A 22,205-nucleotide genomic window follows, 5' to 3' on the forward strand; every position below is an offset into this window, starting at 1 on the left:
GTAAATTTACTGCAAAGAGGCCAAGCGAATGTAGTGCTACTGTTTGTTTTGTGAGAATTGTTCTATAGTTCATTATGTGTATGTGTATATCATTTTTTTGTTGGAATAAATACATTTTGGATTCATATATTTTCATTCTCATCCTTGGATTAGTACACAGAGCAGTTAATATTTAATTGATCTCTTAAATGGTAATGCTCCATCACGTTTTACATGAAGGTGCTTGACTTTCAAGACTGCATTGCAAATCAAATCACAATAACTGTCAGAAAAATCACAATTAGATACATCAATTAGATACATCCTAGATGCAAGTAAAGAAAATGTACTGCAAATTCAGTTAATATAACCAAATAGAAACAACACAACCAGACAAAAACCTTGCTAGTCACCCAAAAAAACTGAACTATATGACAACAATGTGACACTAAAACACAATGAACACTCCGGGGCAGGGAAGTTGATGCTGTGGTTGTTACTCGTGTACAGTAAAATACAATTCATATGGTTCAAATTAAAAACTTAAGCACTGTTGCTTCCTTAAAAATATAAGTAAACCCAACTTGAAGGTAACTTTTGTTTCAACTTAAGTTGTACAAGATATTTAACTAATGATCATTTATTTAAACTTGACACTGAGTTAAGCCAACTAGATATATTACATTATTCATTCAATAAAACTTTCTTTATCTTGCCAAACAAACAAGAACAACAATTCCACACTTTTTCAACTAACAATTTTAAGTTAAGATAACTTTATCTATGTTATGTTATCTATGTCTACACCTACAGCCATTTCAAGTTTACTCATGTTTTTAAGGCAGCAATTGAACTTCACTTTTTAAAATAAGTGGACTGTTTTTCATTGGTATTCCTCATCTTGACTAATTACATCAGGTTTGCCAGTTTGAGTAACTTCAAATACTGAGACTGGAAGTTTTTTTTCTAAATATTGTGTTAGTGAAGTGGTAAAAATGTTGTCTTTATTGACTTGTGTTTTTACTATTTGTATGTTTTTTTTCTTGAGCTGCTCTGCATTGAGCTCTCTGGGGAACCATACAATGCCTACAATGGGCCAATACTGACCAATCTTTTTTGTCCTACAGATGATCATAAAAATAACACACACACACACACACACACACACACACACACAGCATGTTATCCATAACAGGATGCTGGATGTAATTTATGTGTAATGACATACCGTATATGAGTCTATTAACTGTGATCAGGGAGCTGTTATTTTGTTACCTCACTATGAAATACATACTTACCATAGTAAGACCCCTCTGAACAAACCTCATGTTTTTCATAACATTAAAAACATAGCTCCTAACAGAAAAACTTATAATAAATAAAGTTGTTCTGCTCAGAGTGTACACTGTTAATGATCAACAAATGCAAAACAGCGCAGGCGGGAGGAACTTTTCAGAGATAGGATATCACTCATTACTTCCTTATCCTGCCACAACATACTGATACCAGTGGAAGGAAAGTTAAGGAGCACAAGACAAATCATTCTTTTCTTGATCATTCTGCAGATGACATGGAAACAGCTGTGATATATGTCGTCATCCTGGGAGTCATCTCAGGTGAGCTATCACAATTTCATACAATAAATACAAGAAAGTGTTTTTGTTTGTTTTGTTTTTTTCACTTCCAGAAATTTCTTTAACACATCTCTACGTTAAAATGTTATAATCAGGATGATTGTTTAGCTGTTGCAGTGTTATCATTAAGTTAACATAGTTATTATAAATTATTTGTGTTAGGATGTTGTATACTTTGCCTGGTTTGCTTTTTTGTCTGTGTTTGTTTAGGAAGTTGAGTTAAATGAATAGTTTATATGTTCTTACAAAAGATGACATTAGTTTCTCACTGGTGGTCATATCAATGCCTGTGTCTGTGTGACCTATGTGCAAAAGAGAACTTCCCAAACATTAACTATTCACAACAGAGTTCATCATATTTTTTTGTATTTCCAAAACCTCACCGTCTTCTCAGACATGTATGTGTCATGCAGTTATTACTGCTACAGTCTGTACTTTCTACCACTCACTAATGATGGGGCCACACCATCTTTTAAGAACATGAGACTAAATAACATTTGTATAAATGTTCAACAAAGCATGATTTAATGACCTGATTTACCTGGGTAAAGTGTCTAGCTCTGTAGAATGTGAAAGAATCTTTGGGATTTTTGTGTGGAATTCAGTCCAAGACTTTATAATGAAATGTGATAAAGCATGCAGTATGATCACAGTGTGTCCTCATTGTCCTGTAATCTGTGCCTCTATCCTCCAGGTTTAACCAGTGGGGCTGGTTTGTTGCCAGCTGATTCTCTGAATGCAGCTGTTGGAGGAACTGTGACGTTCACCACAACACTGACTCCACAAGAAAACCAATTTGTGGCCTGGACCTTTGATTTTAACAATATAATAACCACAAACACAACTTCAGAGACAACTGCACCACAGTATGAAGGCAGAATCACCCTCAACAAAACTACTGGATCTCTGCAGCTCAGGAATGTGTCCCTCACTGACAGTGGAGAATACAGAGTTAGCATTATATCACCTGGTGGAGGATTTCATACAGGACACACCAGACTGGATGTATATGGTGAGCAGATGTTAAAATCCAGTAGCAAATAGGTTTGTTTGTGTCCTCAAAGTTTTAAATCAAGCCTTTTCTAATTGGAAAGATCATACATTATACTGTATAATGTGTTTGATCATAAACATTTTAAAGAGATAAAGTTAAACAGATAAAGTTAACAACTAGCTGGTGAACATAATGAAGCATTTAGCAGCTAAAGAGACAGATGTTTCCCTGAGGAGTTTGTGGTGACCACATACAGAGCTAAAAGGAGAGTGAATATTGGGCTTATTTTCAACAGGTGGCCAGAACCTAACCTGAATAGGCAACAACTCAAACAGTGATTATGTGCTGTTCACAGATAGTGTGCAGGGACGCCAGTGCCAGATGATGACCATTGGAGGCACATAGTGGCCAGCAAGGAGCAAAAGCTTGTATGAGTGAGTTCAAGGTTAATGAGCAGCAGCATGACGTGTCCTTTTAGACTGACCAAAGACTAGACGCACTACTGCATTTTGGACCATTTGCACTAGTTTCACTGTCCGTGAAGGCCTGTTCATATTTTTATATTTCTCTCACAAAATCCTTTATCTTTTGTCCAACAGAGAGAATATCAGGAGCTTCTGTCAAAACATCAACAAACCAGCCAGTTGATGGAAACTCAGTCAACTTAAGTTGTGAGGCTGCTGGCTCTGTCTTCACCAGACAGTGGATGAAGGATGGCTCAGATCTGATCCTGACTGACAACATGATGCTTTACAATGAGGGCAGAGTGTTGTCTTTTCAACCTCTGAAGAAAAAAGACAGTGGAGAATATTCCTGTAAAATCAGCAACCCTGTCAGCAGTGATGAAGCTAAATACGTCATAGTTGTTAATTGTAAGTAACATGTTGCACAGTGTGTTTACTTTTTAGACACAGGGTGGCAAAATGCTGAGTGCAATGAATGACAGTGTACTCCTGTTATGTTTTGTTTGTAGCCCTGAAACAGCATTTTAGATTTTTAAATTAATTATTGAACATTTTTAATATTACTGTTTGTTTCTTTTGCCCAGTGTGCTGAGGAAAATACTGTTGTTTGTGCTGCTGTAATAACACTACAAACCTCCCTGTCTTTTTCAGATGGACCAGAAAATGTTAAAATCACAGGTGAAACTGTGATATATTTGCAAGAGACCTTAAAATTAACCTGCTCTGCTGAGTCCACACCATCTGCTAGTTACACCTGGATGTGGAATAAGACAGAGATAATAAGCTATTCTGCTGAGTTCACTAAAGTCATCACTGACTTTTCTCAGAGTGGAAACTACACCTGTCAAGCAATGAACAATGTAACTAGGAGAACATCATCTGCAGTGCATGGATTGACTGTAAAAGGTACCTTGATGGTGTTGTTTGCTTATATTGTTGATACTCTTTGATATTTTAATTAGCTCACATCATTATACCACATTATAGCTGATTATTATAATTTGAAGAGTAGCAGGCTACATGTGGCACATTTATTTTAAGATTATGAGACAACACTAGTTTGAAAAGCAAAAGTCTCCTAAATAGCCCTTTAACAAATATATAATATATAATATATAATATATTATACTAATATAATATTAGTAGGATATTTGCTTGAGCAACTTAACATCATTCTGCCAAACAGGAATCTTCCACAGGCAAAGTAGAAATGAAGTCTCACTTTTTGCACTAAATAAATGCTGTAGTTATTGATATTCACACAAAGGGAGAAATTATTATACAGTTGATTTCTATTTACAAAATGGTGTGAAAATTATGTTGTTTTCCTGTTTTATTTCAGCTAAACGACCTCCAAGTTGTTCAGCTGGTTGCATTGCTGGAATAGTAATTGTTTGTCTTGTCATTGGTGGAGCTGCTGGTGGTGGTGTAGGCTACAGCATTTATAAAAAAAAGTAAGTGAAAAATTGCTTTGAAATATGACCAGGCGGCCATTTCTCTAAAACAACAACAACTTTTTTGAGAGTCCAGTGATAAAACAATGTGCCAGTGTGCTTTGTTTTGGTCTGGTAATTTATGTTTTCTACATATTCTGACTTTAGCTTTGACTTTTATGCTTTTCCTCATTGGAGCTGCATCTCATCTCTGTACAACTAACACACTGTCATGTGCAAATATTTAACTGTGTCAGATTGCCATTATTGTTATGAAATCCTCTCAAAAACATTTAAACTCCTAGGTGATAAAATTAAGGGTGCAGCTCCATTTGAGAAAAACTACAATTATGTCCTATTTAGAAATGTAATTTATTAAATAACCCAATCATAACACACTTTGTTAGTGTTACAGTTTTGAGTAGCATTTAAGTGATCACATTTCAGCAAAGCTTTATTTCTAACATTTAGAATCAACAGAAATCCCTGGCCACATAAAGCAGGTAAGTTGTCATATGATCTAAGTTCACCCTACACTTTAAACTATCATACACATAAATCACAGTCATATATATTGGGCTTATGGATTAGACATACTGTAACAAAACAATTTTTTGCCTAGAACAAGAAGACAAGATGTATGAAAACATGTCAGTGGTATATGAGAACGTCAAATAAATTCAACAATCTTACTCTTTAGGAGGTAAGTTTTGATCTCATTATTCTGATTCAATGAAAAAGCATAAATGTATTTTGAAGGGAGAGTACCAAAAGCATTTTTCATTTTTGTCTTAAATCTGTTAAAACGACTATAGACCAACAATTACTTAAGACTCGTTTTAGCATGCAGTTAATCAAAGCAGTGACTCTTTAATCATTTGTTTACTTTTTTGTCCTGCAGATGACCAAGAAATATACACTTACAAAGTCTTCAACTGGACCAAGAAAAGAGGAGCCACCACTGCTGTTTTGTTGTTGTTGTTGTTTTTCTTTTTGTTTTGTTTTTTAGAACAGATACAATTTCTCATCTACCTTTAGGTTTTTTTTCCTTATAGATTAGTAAATTAGGGTGAAGTGACATTTTACAGTTCCAGGATTACCAGTGTATCTGCAAGTTTGTCAGACACCCAGCAGTATAAATGTGCTTAAAGCTGCATTAATTGACTTGTTGACTACTTTGAGGCAGATGATCTCCATGACAACATGGCTGATGTAGCAGTCCTGGCTTAAAATGATTGAGGGCTTATCAAATATTCTGCACATTTTCCATTTACACATTCAGTACAGAACAACAGTAGCATTTCTGCTGCATTTATGGTCCACTAGTCACTCTTTTTATAGCTCTGGTTTGATCTCTATCAGCTCTTGAGAAAAATACCTACAGTGTAATATGCTACTGTATGTAGCTCTTAAACCTGCAGTAACTAATTTTTGGCTTCTTGGGGGCAGTGGAAACAGTCTGTAAACACATGAATCCTTTTAATGAATTTTATGAATATGTAATGTACTTAGAGATAATGAAATTAATAAACATGTCTTTAATATAACTGTAAGTCATTAAGTGTCAGATGTCTCATATTTATTTCTTTTATCATTTGTTAATTCAACGTGTAGCAGACTCATCACCTGATTTTGGAAGTTGACAGTCTTAACAAAGTTGTATCCTGATACATTTGACTTTTCTTCATTTACTTGCATCAATCAATAAATATAATAACAGATTTATATCACTGCTGTGAAGTTGTTTGTGTTAAACTTTAGGATTGGCTTTCTATGACTTCGTGCCTCCTGATTTCACTCTTAATTGCTGACTAAACTTCATTTACAGCAATTTAAAGTTAGTTATCATAATTTGATTGTCCTCCCTGTGAATATGTTTTATGGCTGCTGTAGTTGCTTGACTTTTGTCCTGGTAAATACTGAATATCTACCTATGTCTAAATAAAGAGCTAAAGTAAATCATTTGAATCTAGAGAATAATTTCCTGCCAAAAGCTGCAGTAAGCTGCCCTACTGTGGTGTACCTGCGCTGGAAGTCTGTTGGATAAAGGACACTGAACAAAGTGTTACTGAGGCTACAGGGCACATTTAAATCTTGTTTCTTAAGTTTAACATCATCTCTAATATTGAAATTTGCAGGTGTGCATAAAGCAGATGTATTGTCCAGATAGTGTGGCAGTAAGTTGTTAGATTTAACTTGGACCAATCTTGTTGTTGCTGAATTAAAACAGAAACTCTAAAAGCAATGGTGAATCAGTATTATTATTATTTTCTTTCTATCAATGCATCTCATGAGCTCAGCTTTGCTCCGTAATGTGGCTATGCGTTGGCATTGAATACCATAACTTAATATGCAATATTTCAAATACAGTACAGTTAGTTGTCTTGTGCCAGAATGTAGCAGACCATCGAAATGTTAGCACTTTTTTCTCCTTTACTTTCATCAAACAATAAATACTTTTAATATTTCCAGAATCTCAATTGTTATGGGAAGTTGCCTGTTGGTCCATATGGGCTTTTAGTGACTTTGTACCTCTGTTTATATGACTTTATTTGCTGGATGTTTACAACATGATTGCATTTGAATTTTTCCGTATTGGGAGGACTTTGACACGCTGAAGTTCCTGAGAACAAGTAGAGAGGTGACTTTCTAATCTAAAAATGGATTTCCAACACATAATGGCTACATAAGGTTTTAATTTCTCATGTAGATGGTTTAAATAAACAAAAAGAAAGATAAAGATTTCTCCAAGTCTCCCACAAAGAGATTACCAAGTATTCTGTCTAAGTAAAACTGTAAATTCACACATTCATAACAACATGCAGGATGTTATTTAATGACACCGTATATGATAGTCCATTAATTATGATCAGGAAGATGAGGGAAGTTAAACTGGACTGAGCAAATATCATAAAACAGGATACTCAGCACTTGCCTTAAGTTGTTATATTGTCATCTCACTTAAATACAGAAAAAGCCTGCAACCATAGTAAGAGCCCTCTGAGCAAACCCCTGACCTCATGTTTTTCATAACATAGAACTATAACACTTAACAGATAAACCTAAAATTAAATGTGTGTTCACTGTTAATGATCAACAAATGTGCTCAACAGTGCAGGTGGGAGGAACTTTTCAGAGATGGAAGATCATTCATTACTTCCTTATTCTGCCAGAGGTAGAGTTAAGGAGCACAAGACAAATCATTCTTTTCTTGATCATTCTGCAGATGACATGGAAACAGCTGTGATATATGTCGTCATCCTGGGAGTCATCTCAGGTGAGCTATCACCATTTCATAAAATAAATACAAGACAGTGTTTTTCACTAGTTCCCCACAAACATTTTAACACATCATCTCTATGTCAGAATGTTATTATTTGGTTGACTGTTCAACTGTTGCAGTGTTATCGTTATGTTAACATGATTATCATATATTATCAGTGTTTTATATTTTATACTTTGCCTGGTTTGCTTTTGGGGCTGTGCTTATTTAGGAAGTTAAGATGGGTTAAATGGATAGTTTACATGTTCTCACACTGATAGTCATATTAACGCTGACAGACTAATTAGTTTGGTTCACAGATTCTGTGGATGGACATTTTCCAGCCAGTTGACAGCTTGTTAGACAGTGCCCATCAGCAAATAGAGCCAATTAACAAAAACATTTAAACTGCAATACAGCATAGGAAAAAACACTATTCACAACAGTTCATTATATTTTTTTGTATTTCCAAAATTTCATTCTCCTCCTACATCCTTTTTAAAGAACATGAGACTAAATAACAAGCATTTAGATACACACTGCATTTAGATGTATACTCAACAACATACATACAGTATGACTTAACCAAATGACCTGGGTAAAGTGTCTAGCTCTGCAGAAAGAATCTTTTCTGTGTGAAATTCAGTCCAATACTTTCTAGTGAAATGTGATAAAGCATGCAGTATGATCACAGTGTGTCCTCACTGTCCTTTAATCTGTGCCTCTATCCTCCAGGTTTAACCAGTGGGGTTGGTGTGTTGCCAGCTGATTCTCTGAATGCAGCTGTGGGAGGAACTGTGATGTTCACCACAACATTGATTCCACCAGAAACTCAGTTTGTGTCAGTGGTCTGGACTTTTAATGGTAACAATATAATAACCTCAACCACAGCTTTAAACACAACTGGACCAGAGTATGAAGGCAGGATCACCCTCTTCAGTTCTACTGGATCTCTGGAGGTCAGGAATTTAACTCTTAATGACAGTGGAGAATACAGAGTTAATATTATACCAGCTGGAAGAAGTCTGTCAGGACACACTAGACTGGATGTATATGGTGAGCAGATGTTTCTCATGTGTTTTAATGCTCATTCATACAGTATCCTAAAATAATTGCATTTGGTAATATGTATAGATGTGACATATTTGAGAAATCCCTAAGATTGAAAGAAAATCATTTAGATTATGTTATGACTTCAAATAATAGTCACCAAAAATAAATAAACACTCGCATTTTCAGTTTCAGTTAAGGTCAGCTGTACTCTGGGATGTGCGCATGAGTCACAGCCTTACAAGTCTCCTCTGCTGCTCTTTGATCTAAGATATAACAGGGTCACAGTGGGGAAATGTATCTTAAGATTTCAACCATGCTGAAAGGTTTCTGCATCAAGGCTAGTATTACTGTGTTTGACATTTTGTTGTATAGTGTTTCCTCTGCTCCTCCTTTATCATTAACATGGGACTATTTAAAGCTTCTGCATTGCTGCCCTTTATCGAAAAAACAAAACAAAACAAAAAACAGCTAAACCATTGTGTTTTTCACCCACAGTGCCAGTCTCCAATATAACTTTGACTGCCAACAGCTCAGATTTGGTAGAGTTCTTCAGCTCTGTCAGTCTGTCCTGCTCCTCCTCTGGATCCTCTCTCTCTTTCCTCTGGATGAACAGCAGCTCTGAGGTTACAGCCAGTGACAGAGTTCAGCTCACTGATGGAGGTGCCATCCTCACTATAATCAGTGTGACCCGCTATGACCAGGGACCATTCAGGTGTCGTGTTTTCAATCCTGTCAGTAATGTCACCAGTGAACCAGTAAACCTCTCCATCAGCTGTGAGTTACTAACCTACACACTCAGTCTTATATCTGACATAATCTAAATACAACATATATATGTATATATATATATATATACACACACACATATGTACACACATGATGTATAGTCGTAATAGTAGTATAATGATGTAGATGTGCATACTAATCAGTTGAGATGAGTCAGGGTACGTGCCATATGCATTTTTATCTTTCATGCATCTGTTGTTTTTCACCTACATTCAGTTGGCCCAGACAACATAAATTTGAAGTCATCTCCATCACAAGAATACTATATGGTAGGGACAGACATCAGCATGTCTTGCTCAGCTGTCTCCAGACCTGCTGCCCAGTTTCAATGGTTACTGAATGGGGACTTGCTGACTGCTAGAGGACCAGAGATCAGACTGATGAACATTCAGATGAGTCAGAGTGGGAACTACAGCTGTCAAGCCTTTAACAACATAACTATGAGAACTCAAACATCTCAGCCCTCAGTTGTCTCTGTACTAGGTAAGTTGAGATATGGTTCAGAGAGATAGCACTACTGTGTCCACCTGCATAATCTATATACAAAATGCTGTGTGCTGTAATGTTAAATTATTTTTTTTTAAAGACAGACAAGAAATACACACGATTGCTTGACCTCAGAGACACAGTTGTGATTAGACAATGTCATGTAAAAACATAACTCTAATCCGATAATTTACTTATTTCAACCAATGATGTTAAGTGGATATAATCAATATCTTTATGTTAACAGTGGATTATATGACTATGCGCATTCAGTGACAGTGATAAACCCAGGCTGAATTAACGCCTGTCTCAGCAGTTCTCCTGAGCTGTGAACCTTTTTAGGATCTTTTTCGTTATTTTGTTTTTCCAACACACTCTCTGAAATCTCTGAAAGCCCACTGTTCACTACCTGTTCAGACAGACAGACAAAGTTAACAACTAGCTGGTGAACATAATGAAGCATTTAGCAGCTAAAGAGACAGATTTTTCCCTGAGGAGTTGGTGGAGACCAAACACGGAGGCGAGTGAATATTGGATTTATCTTCAACAGGTGACCAGAACCTATATCCTGGATGAGTAACCTGAACAGGCAACAACTCAAACAGTGATTATGTGCTGTGTTCACAGATTGTTTCCACTGCCATCAATTGACTGCTGAATGGAAAGCACATTCCATGGCAAAGATTGCAACTATAGTCTTGTAGTTGGAATAAAACATTTTTCTTTTTCGTTGTTATGTGTGTGAATTGACACACTATCTTCAACCTGACCTTGTACTAGATTTAGCTCATACTGACGATATAGCTGGAGTATAGCTTATTTCAAACTGTAAATGTTAAAATAACAGATGAGTGTGGACAATCAAATACACGTGACACATCATACAGTTCAAAGCAATAGTTTACCTCTCGAAAGGATGAGGTGTTCTCAGCCACTCAGTATCTTTTGTTCCTTTATATTACATCACATTTACTGATTTAGCAGACGCTTTCCCAAATGACTTACATGAGGGACAACACTAAAACTTCAGTGAAGTAGGAGACCTCGAAGCAAAGTTAAATCTATAAGGCAAAGAAGACATAAATTAAAGAAGTGCACCACAAGTGCATAGTAAGTGCTATTTCAGCATGTCAGGGTGTTAGAGGAGGAGGCCCTCTCAGAAGAGCTAAGTCTTCAAGAGATTCTTGAAGATAGGGAGGAATGTGCCTGCTCTGATAGCATTTGGGAACTTGTTCCACCATCAGGGAACCACAAATGAGAACAGTCTAGACTGCAAATTCCTAGTGTGCAGGGATACCAGTGCCAGATGATGATCATTGGAGGCACATAGTGGCCAAGAAGGAGCAAAAGCCTGTATGACTGAGTTCAAGGTCAATGAGCAGCAGCATAACATGTGCCAATGAACAATGTAACTGGCGGAACATCATCTGTAGTGCATGAATTGACTGTAAAAGGTACCTTGATGGTGTTGTTTGCTTATATTATTGATCCTCTTTGATATTGCACTTAACTCACATAATTATATCTCTGATAATATGAAGAGTAACAGGCTTTCTGAAGATTTTTCAGGGGATCTTTGCTTTCCTTGCTTAAGCAACGCGGTGAATTGATCATTGAAACAGAAATATTCAGCAGCCAAAGGAGATATGAGGGTCTCAGTTTTTGAACCAAATAAATGCTGCAGTTATTGATATTTGGTCAACTATGAAATCACACTCATTGGGAGAAATTAATATACAGTTATGAGAGGATGAGGTGATTTCTGTTTACAAAATGGTGTGAAAATCATGATGTTATCCTGTTTCATTTCAGCTGAACAACCTCCAAGTTGTTCTGCTGGTTGTATCGCTGGAATAGTAATCGCTTGTCTTGTCATTGTTGGAGCTGCTGCTGCTGGTGGAGGCTACTATATTTATAAAAACAAGTAAGTAAAAAATGGATTTGAAATATAACCAGACATTAATTTTCCTTAAAAAAAAAAAAAAAAAAAGTATATCAATTACAATTATGGCAAAACTTAATTTTGTGAGTCCAGTGATAAAACTCAACAAACATTAACAAAAATTTGGGAATGCTTTTAATTAAATTATCCAAACCTAACATACTTAAGTCTTATTTCTTTAGTGTTACAGTTTTGTGTAACATGTAACAATGCAAGTTTTAACAATGTTATATTTTTTAAAATTTAGACGCAATAAAAATCCCCAGCCACAAAATACAGGTAAGTTGTCTTTAGACTATTACCACAACATAAATAATTTCACAGTAACATATATTGATCTAATGGCTCATCAGATGCACTGTAACAAAACTATTTTTCTCCTAGAACGAGAAGATAATATATATGAGAACATGTCAGTGGTATATGAGAACGTAAAATAAACAACTGTGTTTCTCTTTAGGAGGTAAGTTTTGATCTCAATATTCTGATTTAATGAAAAAGGATAAATGTATTTTGAAGGGAGAGTACCATAAGTATTTTCTATTCTTTGTTTAAATCTGATAAAACTACTGTAGTTTTAGCATGCAGTTAATCAAGACAAAATGGCGACTCTTAAATCATTCATTTATTTTTTGTCCTGCACATGACCAGAAAATAAACACTTGTAGGGTCTTCACCTGGACCAAGACAAGAAGAGACACCACTGCTGGGTTTTTTGTTTTGTTTTTTAACAGATACAATTTCTTGTCTACCTTTAGTTTTTTTTTTAATAGATTAGTAAATTAGAATGAAATGACACATAAGTTACAGGATTACCAAATGTATCTGCAGTTTGACACTCAGCAGTGTAAATATGCTCAAAGCTGCTTTAACTGACTTTTTGGCCACTTGGAGACAGAAGAGCTCAATAACAATGTGGCTGATAAATAGGAACTGATTTTATTATTGTGGCCCTTCTAAATATTATGCCCAATGTATTAGCAAACACTTGCCATTAATGCATTCAGTATAGAGCAACGGTGGCATTTCTGCTGCACTTCTGGTCCACTATTCACTTTGCTTTTAGTTCTGGTTTGATCTCGATCAGCTCTTGAAGAAAAATACCTACAGTGTAATATGCTACTATATTTTTTGGCTGCTTCTGGGCAGGGGAAAAAACTGTAAACACAAAACTGACATTATCACCTTTTAAGTTGATCTGGCAAAGTTGCTAGCAGACATTCAGGAGGCATTAAGTAGCTTTGTCAGAGCTCTTTGTCAGAACAATAGTTGAAAACAATGCTGATGAGAGAGAGAGTACAGACACTGAACCAACACAGTGAAGTTCTGAGCTGTAAATCCAAAACAATGAGCTGAAAGACACTATAAATACTGAAGAGTTGGGTGGTAGTTCTTTGTGAGTTCATTACTATGATTTGACCACCTTCACAGAGAAGTAGTCATGTGATCCATTTTAAACTTTAAGCTTTTGTTCCACCATGTTCATCAACAATTTTCAATATTTTTGTACATACAGTGAATATCTAATGCTTGCTCTTATTCTACTCTGCTATTGCGTACAACCACAACTTTTTAAACACATACTGGGTTTGGAAAAGACATAATTCAAATTTTAACAAAAGCATCAGAATATTAATATTTCAGTCTCTTAAAATTAAATGTTTATATGTCAGCTAATATGTAGTTCTATGAATATGTAATGTATTTGTCAATGAAGTAATTGAATATGTAACAGTCTTTCAGATATAATTGCAAGTCATTAAGTGTCAGATGTCTCTCATATATATATATTTTATTATTTGTTAATTCAACATGTAGCAGACTCATCTCCTGATTTTTGAAGTTGGCAGTCTTAAGAAAGCTGTTTTGTAATACTTTTGACTTTTCTTCATTTACTTGCAACAATCAATAAATATAATAGCAGATTTATATCACTGCTGTGAAGTTGTTTGTGTTAAACTTTAGGATTGGCTTTCATTGACTTTGTGCCTCCTGATTACATTCTTAATTGTTGACTAAACTTCATTTACAGCAATTTATAATTAGTTAGTCTGATGGCCATCAGACTGTAATCATTTGACTTTTGTCCTGGTAAATATTGAAAACCTTCCTACATACTCTCTTCCTGCCAAAAGCTGTGGTAAGCTGCCCTCCTGTGGTGTACCTGGGGTTGTGCTGGAAGTCTGTTGGATAAGGACACTGAACAAAGTGTTGTCTTGTGCAGATAGTTCAGTTTGATTAATCCAGAATCTAACAGGTAAGACTTATTGCTTCATCCTGTCAGCTGTAAAGTTATATTTATCTGTTAGCACTTCTCCTTTATTAGCATCAAACAATAAATACTTGTGTGAAGTTGGCTGTTATGCCATGTGGGCTTTCAATGACTATGTGCTTCTGGTTTTTATTCTTAATTTTGGGCTACATTCTAAGATACTGTAAAAAATTGATGAACATTTGTTTGTGGGTAATGTCTTGACTTCACATTCAGTCCATAAAAGCTCTGATATTGAAATTAATGTTGTATGTGTTTTCATATCTTGTGATAGATGACGTTTTTATGATTTTATTTGCTGGATGTTTACGACATGATTGCATTAGAAAGTTTTCCATATTGGGAGGACTTTGAGATGCTGAAGTTCCCAACAATGAGAACGTGACTTACTAATCTAAAATTATATTTTAAACACATTATGGCCACGGTTTTAATTTCTCAGGTAGATGGTTTAAATAAACAAAAATAAAGATTTCTCCAAATCTCCCAAAAAGATGTTACCAAGCATTCTGTCTAAGTAAAACTGTAAATTCAACACACAACAGGCTGCAGTTTAACTACAACAGGTATTTTCAATCCATAACAACATGCAGGATGTCATTTACATTTAATGACACTGTATATGATAGTCTGTTAATTGTGATCAGGGAGCTGAGGGAAGTTAAACTGGACTGAGCAAATATTACGAAGCAGGATATTCAGTACCTGCCATCAGTTGTTCTGTTGTCATCGCGCTATGAAATACAGACCAAACCTGCAACCACACTAAGACCCCTTTGAAAAAATGTTGTTTTTGACAACATAAAACCTAAGAGATAAACTTAAAGTTCTGCTCAGAGTGTACACTGTTAATGATCAACAGCGCAGGTGGGAGGAACTTTTCAGAGATAGGAAATCACTGATTACTTAACTTATCCTGCCACAACATACTAATATCAGCAGAGGGAAAGTTAAGGAGCACAAGACAAATCATTCTTTTCTTGAAGATACTGCAGATGACATGGAAACAGCTGTGATATATGTCGTCATCCTGGGAGTCATCTCAGGTGAGCTATCACCATTTCATACAGTAAATACAGTACAATACAGTTTTTTTTTCACTAGTTCCCCACAAACTTTTTAACATTTCTGTGGATCGACATGGTGCTGCTAGCTAACAAAGATTTAGCAAGTAGAGCCAACTAACAAAAACATTTTAAACACAATACAGCATAAGAATAATGCTAAGAAAAAAAAAGTGAACTATTCACAACAGAGTTCATCATATTTTTCTTGTATTTTTATGTGTCATGCAGCTATTACTGTTACTGCCCATACTTTCTACCACTTAATAATATTGGGGCCACACCATCTTTTAAGAACATGGCTAAATTTTTAAAAAATTGTATAAAGGCTCAACAAACAGCATGATTTAATGACCTAATTTACCTGGGTAAAGTGTCTGGCTCTCAGAAAATGAAAGTTTGGGATTTCTGTGTGAAATTCAGTCCAAGACTTTCTAATTGTAAATTGTGATTGTAAATTTCCCCATTGTGGGACTAATAAAGCATTATCTTATCTTATCTTAATGAAACGTGATAAAGCATGCAGTATGATCACAGTGTGCCCTCATTGTCCTTTAATCTGTGCCTCTATCCTCCAGGTTTAACCAGTGGGGCTGGTGTGTTACCAGCTGATTCTCTGAATGCAGCTGTGGGAGGCACTGTGATGTTCACCACAACATTGACTCCACCAGAAACTCAGTTTGTGTCAGTGGCCTGGACCTTTGGTGTTAACGATATAATAACCTCAACCACAGCTTCAAACACAACTGGACCAGAGTATGAAGGCAGGATCACCCTCTTCAGATCTACTGGATCTCTGGAGTTCAGGAATTTAGCTCTCAGTGACAGTGGAGAATACAGAGTTAGTATTATACCAGCTGTTGGAGGAAGTCTGTCAGGACACACCAGACTGGATGTATATGGTGAGCTGATGCATGGTGAATCAGTGTATTAATGCTGAGTAGACAATATTCAAAGAATATCATTTACTACTACTACTACTACTACTAATAATAATAATAATAATAATAATGACAGAGAGTGTTATAGTGTGTAAGTTTTGTGACAAACCTTTAACTGTGAGCTCAAAGGTCTCTGTGCTGATTTCCTGGAGACCTAAGTTAACATGTTCTTAAACTGAAAACTTTGAACCACTGTTTTCCTCAGAAAGAAAAAATAAACCCACAACAGTAGTAAGGTGATTCATTTTAAAATACGTCAAATTACATGGCAACAAATGCAGGTCAAGTCTCAGGCCCTTATTTCAGAAGTGAAATCTAACTAGAGTCCACTATCCAAGTCAAAGCTCTATAGTTTTTTAGCAGGATTTAGGGAAAGCTCCAAAAACTCTGCAGGTTGATGCTGTGTTGTACAACTTAGTGTAGTGATTACTTGTAGGCTTTTAATTCTGTAATTTGTTTGGTTGGTTTGTCGCATGTGTGCTAACATTATCACATTGTGATTAACTAAATTTGTTACATCATCAGGACACACCTTGACTGTTTAGCCACGGCTCTTTATCACGCTATCATTAACATGGGACTATTCACAGTCTCTGCATTGCTGCGCTCTATCAAACAATGTTAGGTGATGGGAAAAAGCAAAACAAAAACTGGCCATTGTGTTTTTCACCCACAGTGCCAGTCTCCAATGTAAGAGTGACTGCCAACAGCTCAGACTTGATAGAGTTCAACAGCTCTGTCAGCCTGTCCTGCTCCTCCTCTGGATCCTCCCTCTCTTTCCTCTGGCTGAACAGCAGCTCTGAGGTTACAGCCAGTGACAGAGTTCAGCTCACTGATGGAGGGGCCATCCTCACTATAATCAGTGTGACCCGCTATGACCAGGGACCATTTAGGTGTCGTGTTTTCAATCCTGTCAGTGATGTCACCAGTGAACCAGTAAACCTCTCCATCAGCTGTGAGTTACTAACCTATATGCTCAGTCTTATATCTGACAACACCTAAAAGCAACATAGCAACACATTCAACTTCAATTTCATTCACTACAGCTTCACATCCATTTCAACTTAATGGAATCCAGTGCAATGTGCCTTTTTAATTTTTCATGTAACTAACATTTAATCTCTGTGATTTTTCTCTTCTGCTGTTGTTCTTTCACCTACATTCAGTTGGTCCAGATAATACAAATTTGAAGCGGTCTCCATCACAACAATACTATATGGAAGGGTCAAACATCATCCTGTCCTGCTCAGCTGTCTCCAGACCTGCTGCCCAGTTTCAGTGGTTTCTGAACGGAGACTTGCTGACTGCTAGAGGACCAGAGCTCAGACTGATGAACATTCAGATGAGTCAGAGTGGGAACTACAGCTGTCAGGCCTTTAACAACATAACTATGAGAACTCAGACATCTCAAACTTCTGTTGTCTCTGTACTGGGTAAGTTGGATTCAAGAGGATTTGTGGATATAGTTGAAAAATGGGTCAGCGAGACAGCACCTGCATAAACTGCACTGACAAAATGTGTACTATATGTGCCTTAATGCTAAATTAATAACAAACACAAAACAAGACAGATAATAATGCAAAAACATAACTCCAGTTTGGTCAATTCCTTAATCTAACCAATGATGTACATTGATTATAATCAATATCTTTACATTATCAGTGGATTATATGACTTCTTGTATGTGGAGGGGTTCACTCACAGTGATCAACTTAGGGTGAATTAACGCCTGTCTCAGCAGTTCTCCTGAGCTGTGAACCTGTTTAGGATCTTTCAGCCCATTATTTTGTTTTTCCAGCCAACAGCTTTACTGGTTCGATTCACTGTCAGTCTCATCATTTCTGGCCACAGCAGGCATCTGTTTTCAGCTAAAATTTCTAAAACCCCTCTGTTCACTACCTGTTCAGACAGACAAAGTTAACTAGCTAGTGAATATAATGAAGCATTTAGCAGCCAAAGAGACAGATGTTTCCATGAGGAGTTGGTGGAGATTAAATATAGAGCTAAAAGGAGAGTGAACAAAGGCCAGAAGATATATCCTAGATGAGTAATCTGCACAGGCAACAAGTGTGCAGTGATTATTTGTCATATTTATTTCCTCAGTCAGCTCTCAGTAATTGAGTAACTTTAGCTCCTGTTTTCATATTTCTCTCAAAAATCCTTTATCTTTTGTCTAACAGAGAGAATATCAGGAGCTTCTGTCAAATCATCAACAAACCAGCCAGTTGATGGAAACTCAGTCAACTTAACCTGTGAGGCTGCTGGCTCTGTCTTCACCAGACAGTGGATGAAGGATGGCTCAGATCTGATCCTGACTGACAACATGATGCTTTACAATGAGGGCAGAGTGTTGTCTTTTCAACCTCTGAAGAAAAAAGACAGTGGAGAATATTCCTGTAAAATCAGCAACCCTGTCAGCAGTGATGAAGCTAAATACGTCATGGTTGTTAATTGTAAGTAACATGTTGCACAGTGTGTTTACTTTTCAGACACAGGGTGGCAAAATGCTGAGTGCCATGAATGACAGTGTACTCCTGTTATGTTTTGTTTGTAAACCTGACATAAGATTTTTGATTTAGTAGTATATTAATGAACAACATTAAATTATTTGTGCTCTGTAATAACACTACAAATCTCTGTTTTTTTCAGATGGACCAGAAAATGTTAAAATCACAGGTGAAACTGTGATATATTTGCAAGAGACCTTAAAATTAACCTGCTCTGCTGAGTCCACACCATCTGCTAGTTACACCTGGATGTGGAATAAGACAGAGATAATAAGCTATTCTGCTGAGCTCACTAAAGTCATCACTGAACTTTCTGAGAGTGGAAACTACACCTGCCGAGCGATGAATAGTATAACTAGCAGAACATCATCTGCAGTACATGAACTGACTGTAAAAGGTACCTAATGGTGTTGTTTTTCTATACTGTTGATTTTCTTTTCTGCAATTAGTTCACGTCATTATACCACATTATACCAGATTATTATAATTTGAAGAGTAGCAGGCTACCTGAAGAGTTTACTCACAGATCATTCTTTACCTATTATGTGACATGTAACAGGTTTATTTTAAGCTTATGAAACACTGCCAAACAGAAACATTCTGCAGCCAAAAGCGGATATGAAGGTCTCAGTTTTCATACCAAGTAAATACTGTAGGTACTGATATCTGGTCAACTATGAATGGAATAGAATAGAGTAGAATTACTTTATTGTCTACGCATGTGAACATACAACAAAATTTGTCATCTCTGGTTACAACAAAAACTGTATTCCATTTACTCTACTTGCCCATTCATACATACATACATGCACGTGAAAGAAAAAATATATAAAAATATATAGAAAGAGAATAAAGTGCTAAAAAAGTGTTTATGTAGTTTCAAAAAGTATGTAATTGCACTAGTCCCCAGGGACTGGTGAGAAATCACAAAAGGGAGAAATTATTATAGTTTTGAAATGATGAGTATGTGAGAATTATGTTGCTATCCTATTTGATTTCAGCTGAAAGACCTTCAAGTTGCTCGGCCGGTTGCATTGCTGGAATAGTAATCGCTTGTCTTGTTGTTGTTGGAGCTGTTGCTGGTGGAGTCTACTATTATAATAAAAAAAAGTAAGTGGTAAGTAATTGGTCTTAATTTAAAAAAAAAAATCAATCCCAATAAAACTTTGACTTTTGACAAAACTCAATAAACATTACAAAAAGGCTGATATTTGCCAAATGTCACTAACCAATGTGCTGTTTTGGTCTGAGAATTTATGATCTCTATATATTCTGACTTAAGTTTTGACTTTTGTGTTTGTCCTCAGTGACGCTTCATCTTGTCTCTGTGTGACTTAATAATTTAACTTTTTTTTGTTGTCATGTGAAAATAATAGACTGCATGGGATTATACTGCATGGCTCATCATGAGTCAAAACCATTGTTAGTGTTATGAAATCCTTTCAAAACTCGGTTTGATAATCCTCCAAATTACGGTGGTAAAATTAAAAGTGATGGTTGGTCATGGTGACATGTAGAATTACAAGTAAATACTGAACATTCTTTCTTTTTCCTTCATTATTAATTTTAGGGGTTTTTTTGACTGATCACATTTTAACAACACTTTATTTCTTATATTTAGAGTTAACAAAAATCCCAAGCTACATAAAGCAAGTAAGTTACCGTATGATTTAACCTCATCCAACATTTTAAACTATCACATAAATAAATCACAATCATATTAATTGGGCTTATGGATCATCAGATGCACTTTAACAAAACATTTTATTTATTTATTTTGCCTAGGACAAGACACTACTATGCAAGGCAGCATTTCAATTCAACGATCTTTCTCTTTATGAGGTAAGTTTGATCTCATCACTCTAATTTAATGAAAAAGGAGAAATGTATTTTGAGAGTGTGGCAAAAGCATTTTTCATTTTTGGCCTAAATCTGTTAAAACTAACATAGACCAACAATTACTGAAGACTAATTTTAGCATCAAAACAGTGACTCTTCAATTATTTGTTTATTTTTTTTTGTCCTGCAGATTATCAGAAAATAAATACTCATTAAGTCTTCAACTGGACCAAGAAAAGAGGAGACACCACTGTTTTTTTTTTGTTTGTTTGTTGTTTTGTTTTGTTTTTTTGTTTGTTTTTTAAGAATCAATACAATTTCTGTTCTACCTTCAAGTTTTTTTTCCACTTTATTTTTTTCCACATTTCACAAGTCACATCAATTGACTTTTTGGCCACTTGGAGGCAGAAGAGCTCCACAACAAGATGACAGATGTAGCAACATATTATTATTGTGGCCTTATTAAGTTTTATGCTAATGTGCTGGAAAACATCTGCCATTTACACATTTGTTACGGAACAAAAGTAGCATTTCTGCATTTATTGTCAGTACTTTGGCTACTTGCTTAAAACAGTAGTTGAAAACAAAGCTGATAAGAGAGAGAGAACTGAGAGTGAACCAAAACAGTGAAGTAGCGAGCCGTAAAATAAAAATAATGAACCGAGAGACCCTATAAATACTAAAGAATTGGGTGATAATTCTCTGTGAGTTTATTACTATGATTTGACCTCTTTCACAGAGAAGTAGTCAGAGAAGTAGCTTAGTGCTTCACAATGTTCATCAATTGACTCGTGATTTTCTAGATTTTTTTTAGTCAACAGTGAATATCTAATGCTTGCAAATTATCTGTTGATAGCATAATTGAATATGCGAGTCTTTCAAATAAAATTTCAAGTCAAGTGTAAGATGTCTCTTTTTTATTATTTGTTAATTGTGACATAATTGTTTTTTGTTGTTAATTCAAAATATAGCAGACTCATCACCTGATTTTTTTAAGTTGACAGTCTTAATAAAGGTGTATTCTGATGCTTTGGCTTTTCTTGATTTACTTGTAAACAATAAATATATATATTTCCATGACTTTGTGCCTCTGTATTTCAGTCTTAATTGTTGACTAAACTTCATGGATCACAATTCAATTTTTAACTTTGACATTCCTCTCTATGAATGTGGTCCTATAGCTGTTGTAATTATTTGAATTTTGTCCAGGTAAATACTGAAACTCTACCTACGTGCCCTACTGTAAAATATCTGAATGGGGAGCTAAAGTAAATCCTTTAAATTTACAGAATGATTTCATAATTCCATTATTTAACATTTATAGGAGTGCATAAATCAAAAATATTGTCCAATAATATGACAGTTAGTTTTTAGATATAACTTGGACCAATCTTGTTGTTGCTGAACTAAAATAGAAACTCTAAGCGCAAAGGTGAGTAGATGTGTTGGTAGGTCTCAGTACAGTATGCGCAACTCTTTTGTTTTTTTTAAATTAATGCATCTCATGAGTTTACACTAATTAAGGACTCACTGACTTCATACACACCAC

General features: G+C 35.7%; 1 protein-coding gene and 1 non-coding gene across 10 annotated transcripts; both read left to right on the plus strand.

Moving 5' to 3' along the window:
- Positions 1-1,468: 1,468 nt before the first annotated feature.
- On the plus strand, positions 1,469-21,730 carry LOC108880689 (carcinoembryonic antigen-related cell adhesion molecule 5). 7 transcript variants are annotated; one of them, XM_051076175.1, is made up of 10 exons: positions 1,469-1,595; positions 8,502-8,822; positions 16,987-17,265; positions 17,477-17,743; positions 18,491-18,763; positions 18,960-19,214; positions 19,819-19,927; positions 20,439-20,470; positions 20,603-20,659; positions 20,847-21,730. In XM_051076175.1, exons 1-9 carry the CDS (start codon positions 1,550-1,552, stop codon positions 20,656-20,658), a joined length of 1,638 nt encoding a protein of 545 aa, XP_050932132.1. In that variant the 5' UTR covers positions 1,469-1,549; the 3' UTR covers position 20,659; positions 20,847-21,730. The 7 variants fall into 7 exon arrangements, 6 of the variants coding, with proteins under 6 accessions (XP_050932132.1, XP_050932129.1, XP_050932133.1 ...); XM_051076172.1 differs by lacking the exon at positions 8,502-8,822 and adding an exon at positions 15,948-16,271 and having other exon boundaries at positions 1,470-1,595; XM_051076176.1 differs by lacking the exons at positions 1,469-1,595; positions 16,987-17,265 and adding exons at positions 7,681-7,781; positions 9,315-9,593.
- Positions 3,880-6,061, plus strand: LOC108880698 (uncharacterized). 3 transcript variants are annotated; one of them, XR_007814651.1, is made up of 4 exons: positions 3,880-3,977; positions 4,976-5,007; positions 5,127-5,207; positions 5,406-6,061. It is a non-coding gene; the product is annotated as an uncharacterized LOC108880698 (transcript). The 3 variants fall into 3 exon arrangements; XR_007814650.1 differs by lacking the exon at positions 3,880-3,977 and adding an exon at positions 3,987-4,525; XR_007814649.1 differs by lacking the exon at positions 3,880-3,977 and having other exon boundaries at positions 3,987-5,007.
- Positions 21,731-22,205: the final 475 nt, after the last annotated feature.

This window comes from Lates calcarifer, linkage group LG15, assembly GCF_001640805.2.
Source record: "Lates calcarifer isolate ASB-BC8 linkage group LG15, TLL_Latcal_v3, whole genome shotgun sequence".
In the NCBI taxonomy this organism is placed as follows: domain Eukaryota; kingdom Metazoa; phylum Chordata; class Actinopteri; family Centropomidae; genus Lates; species Lates calcarifer.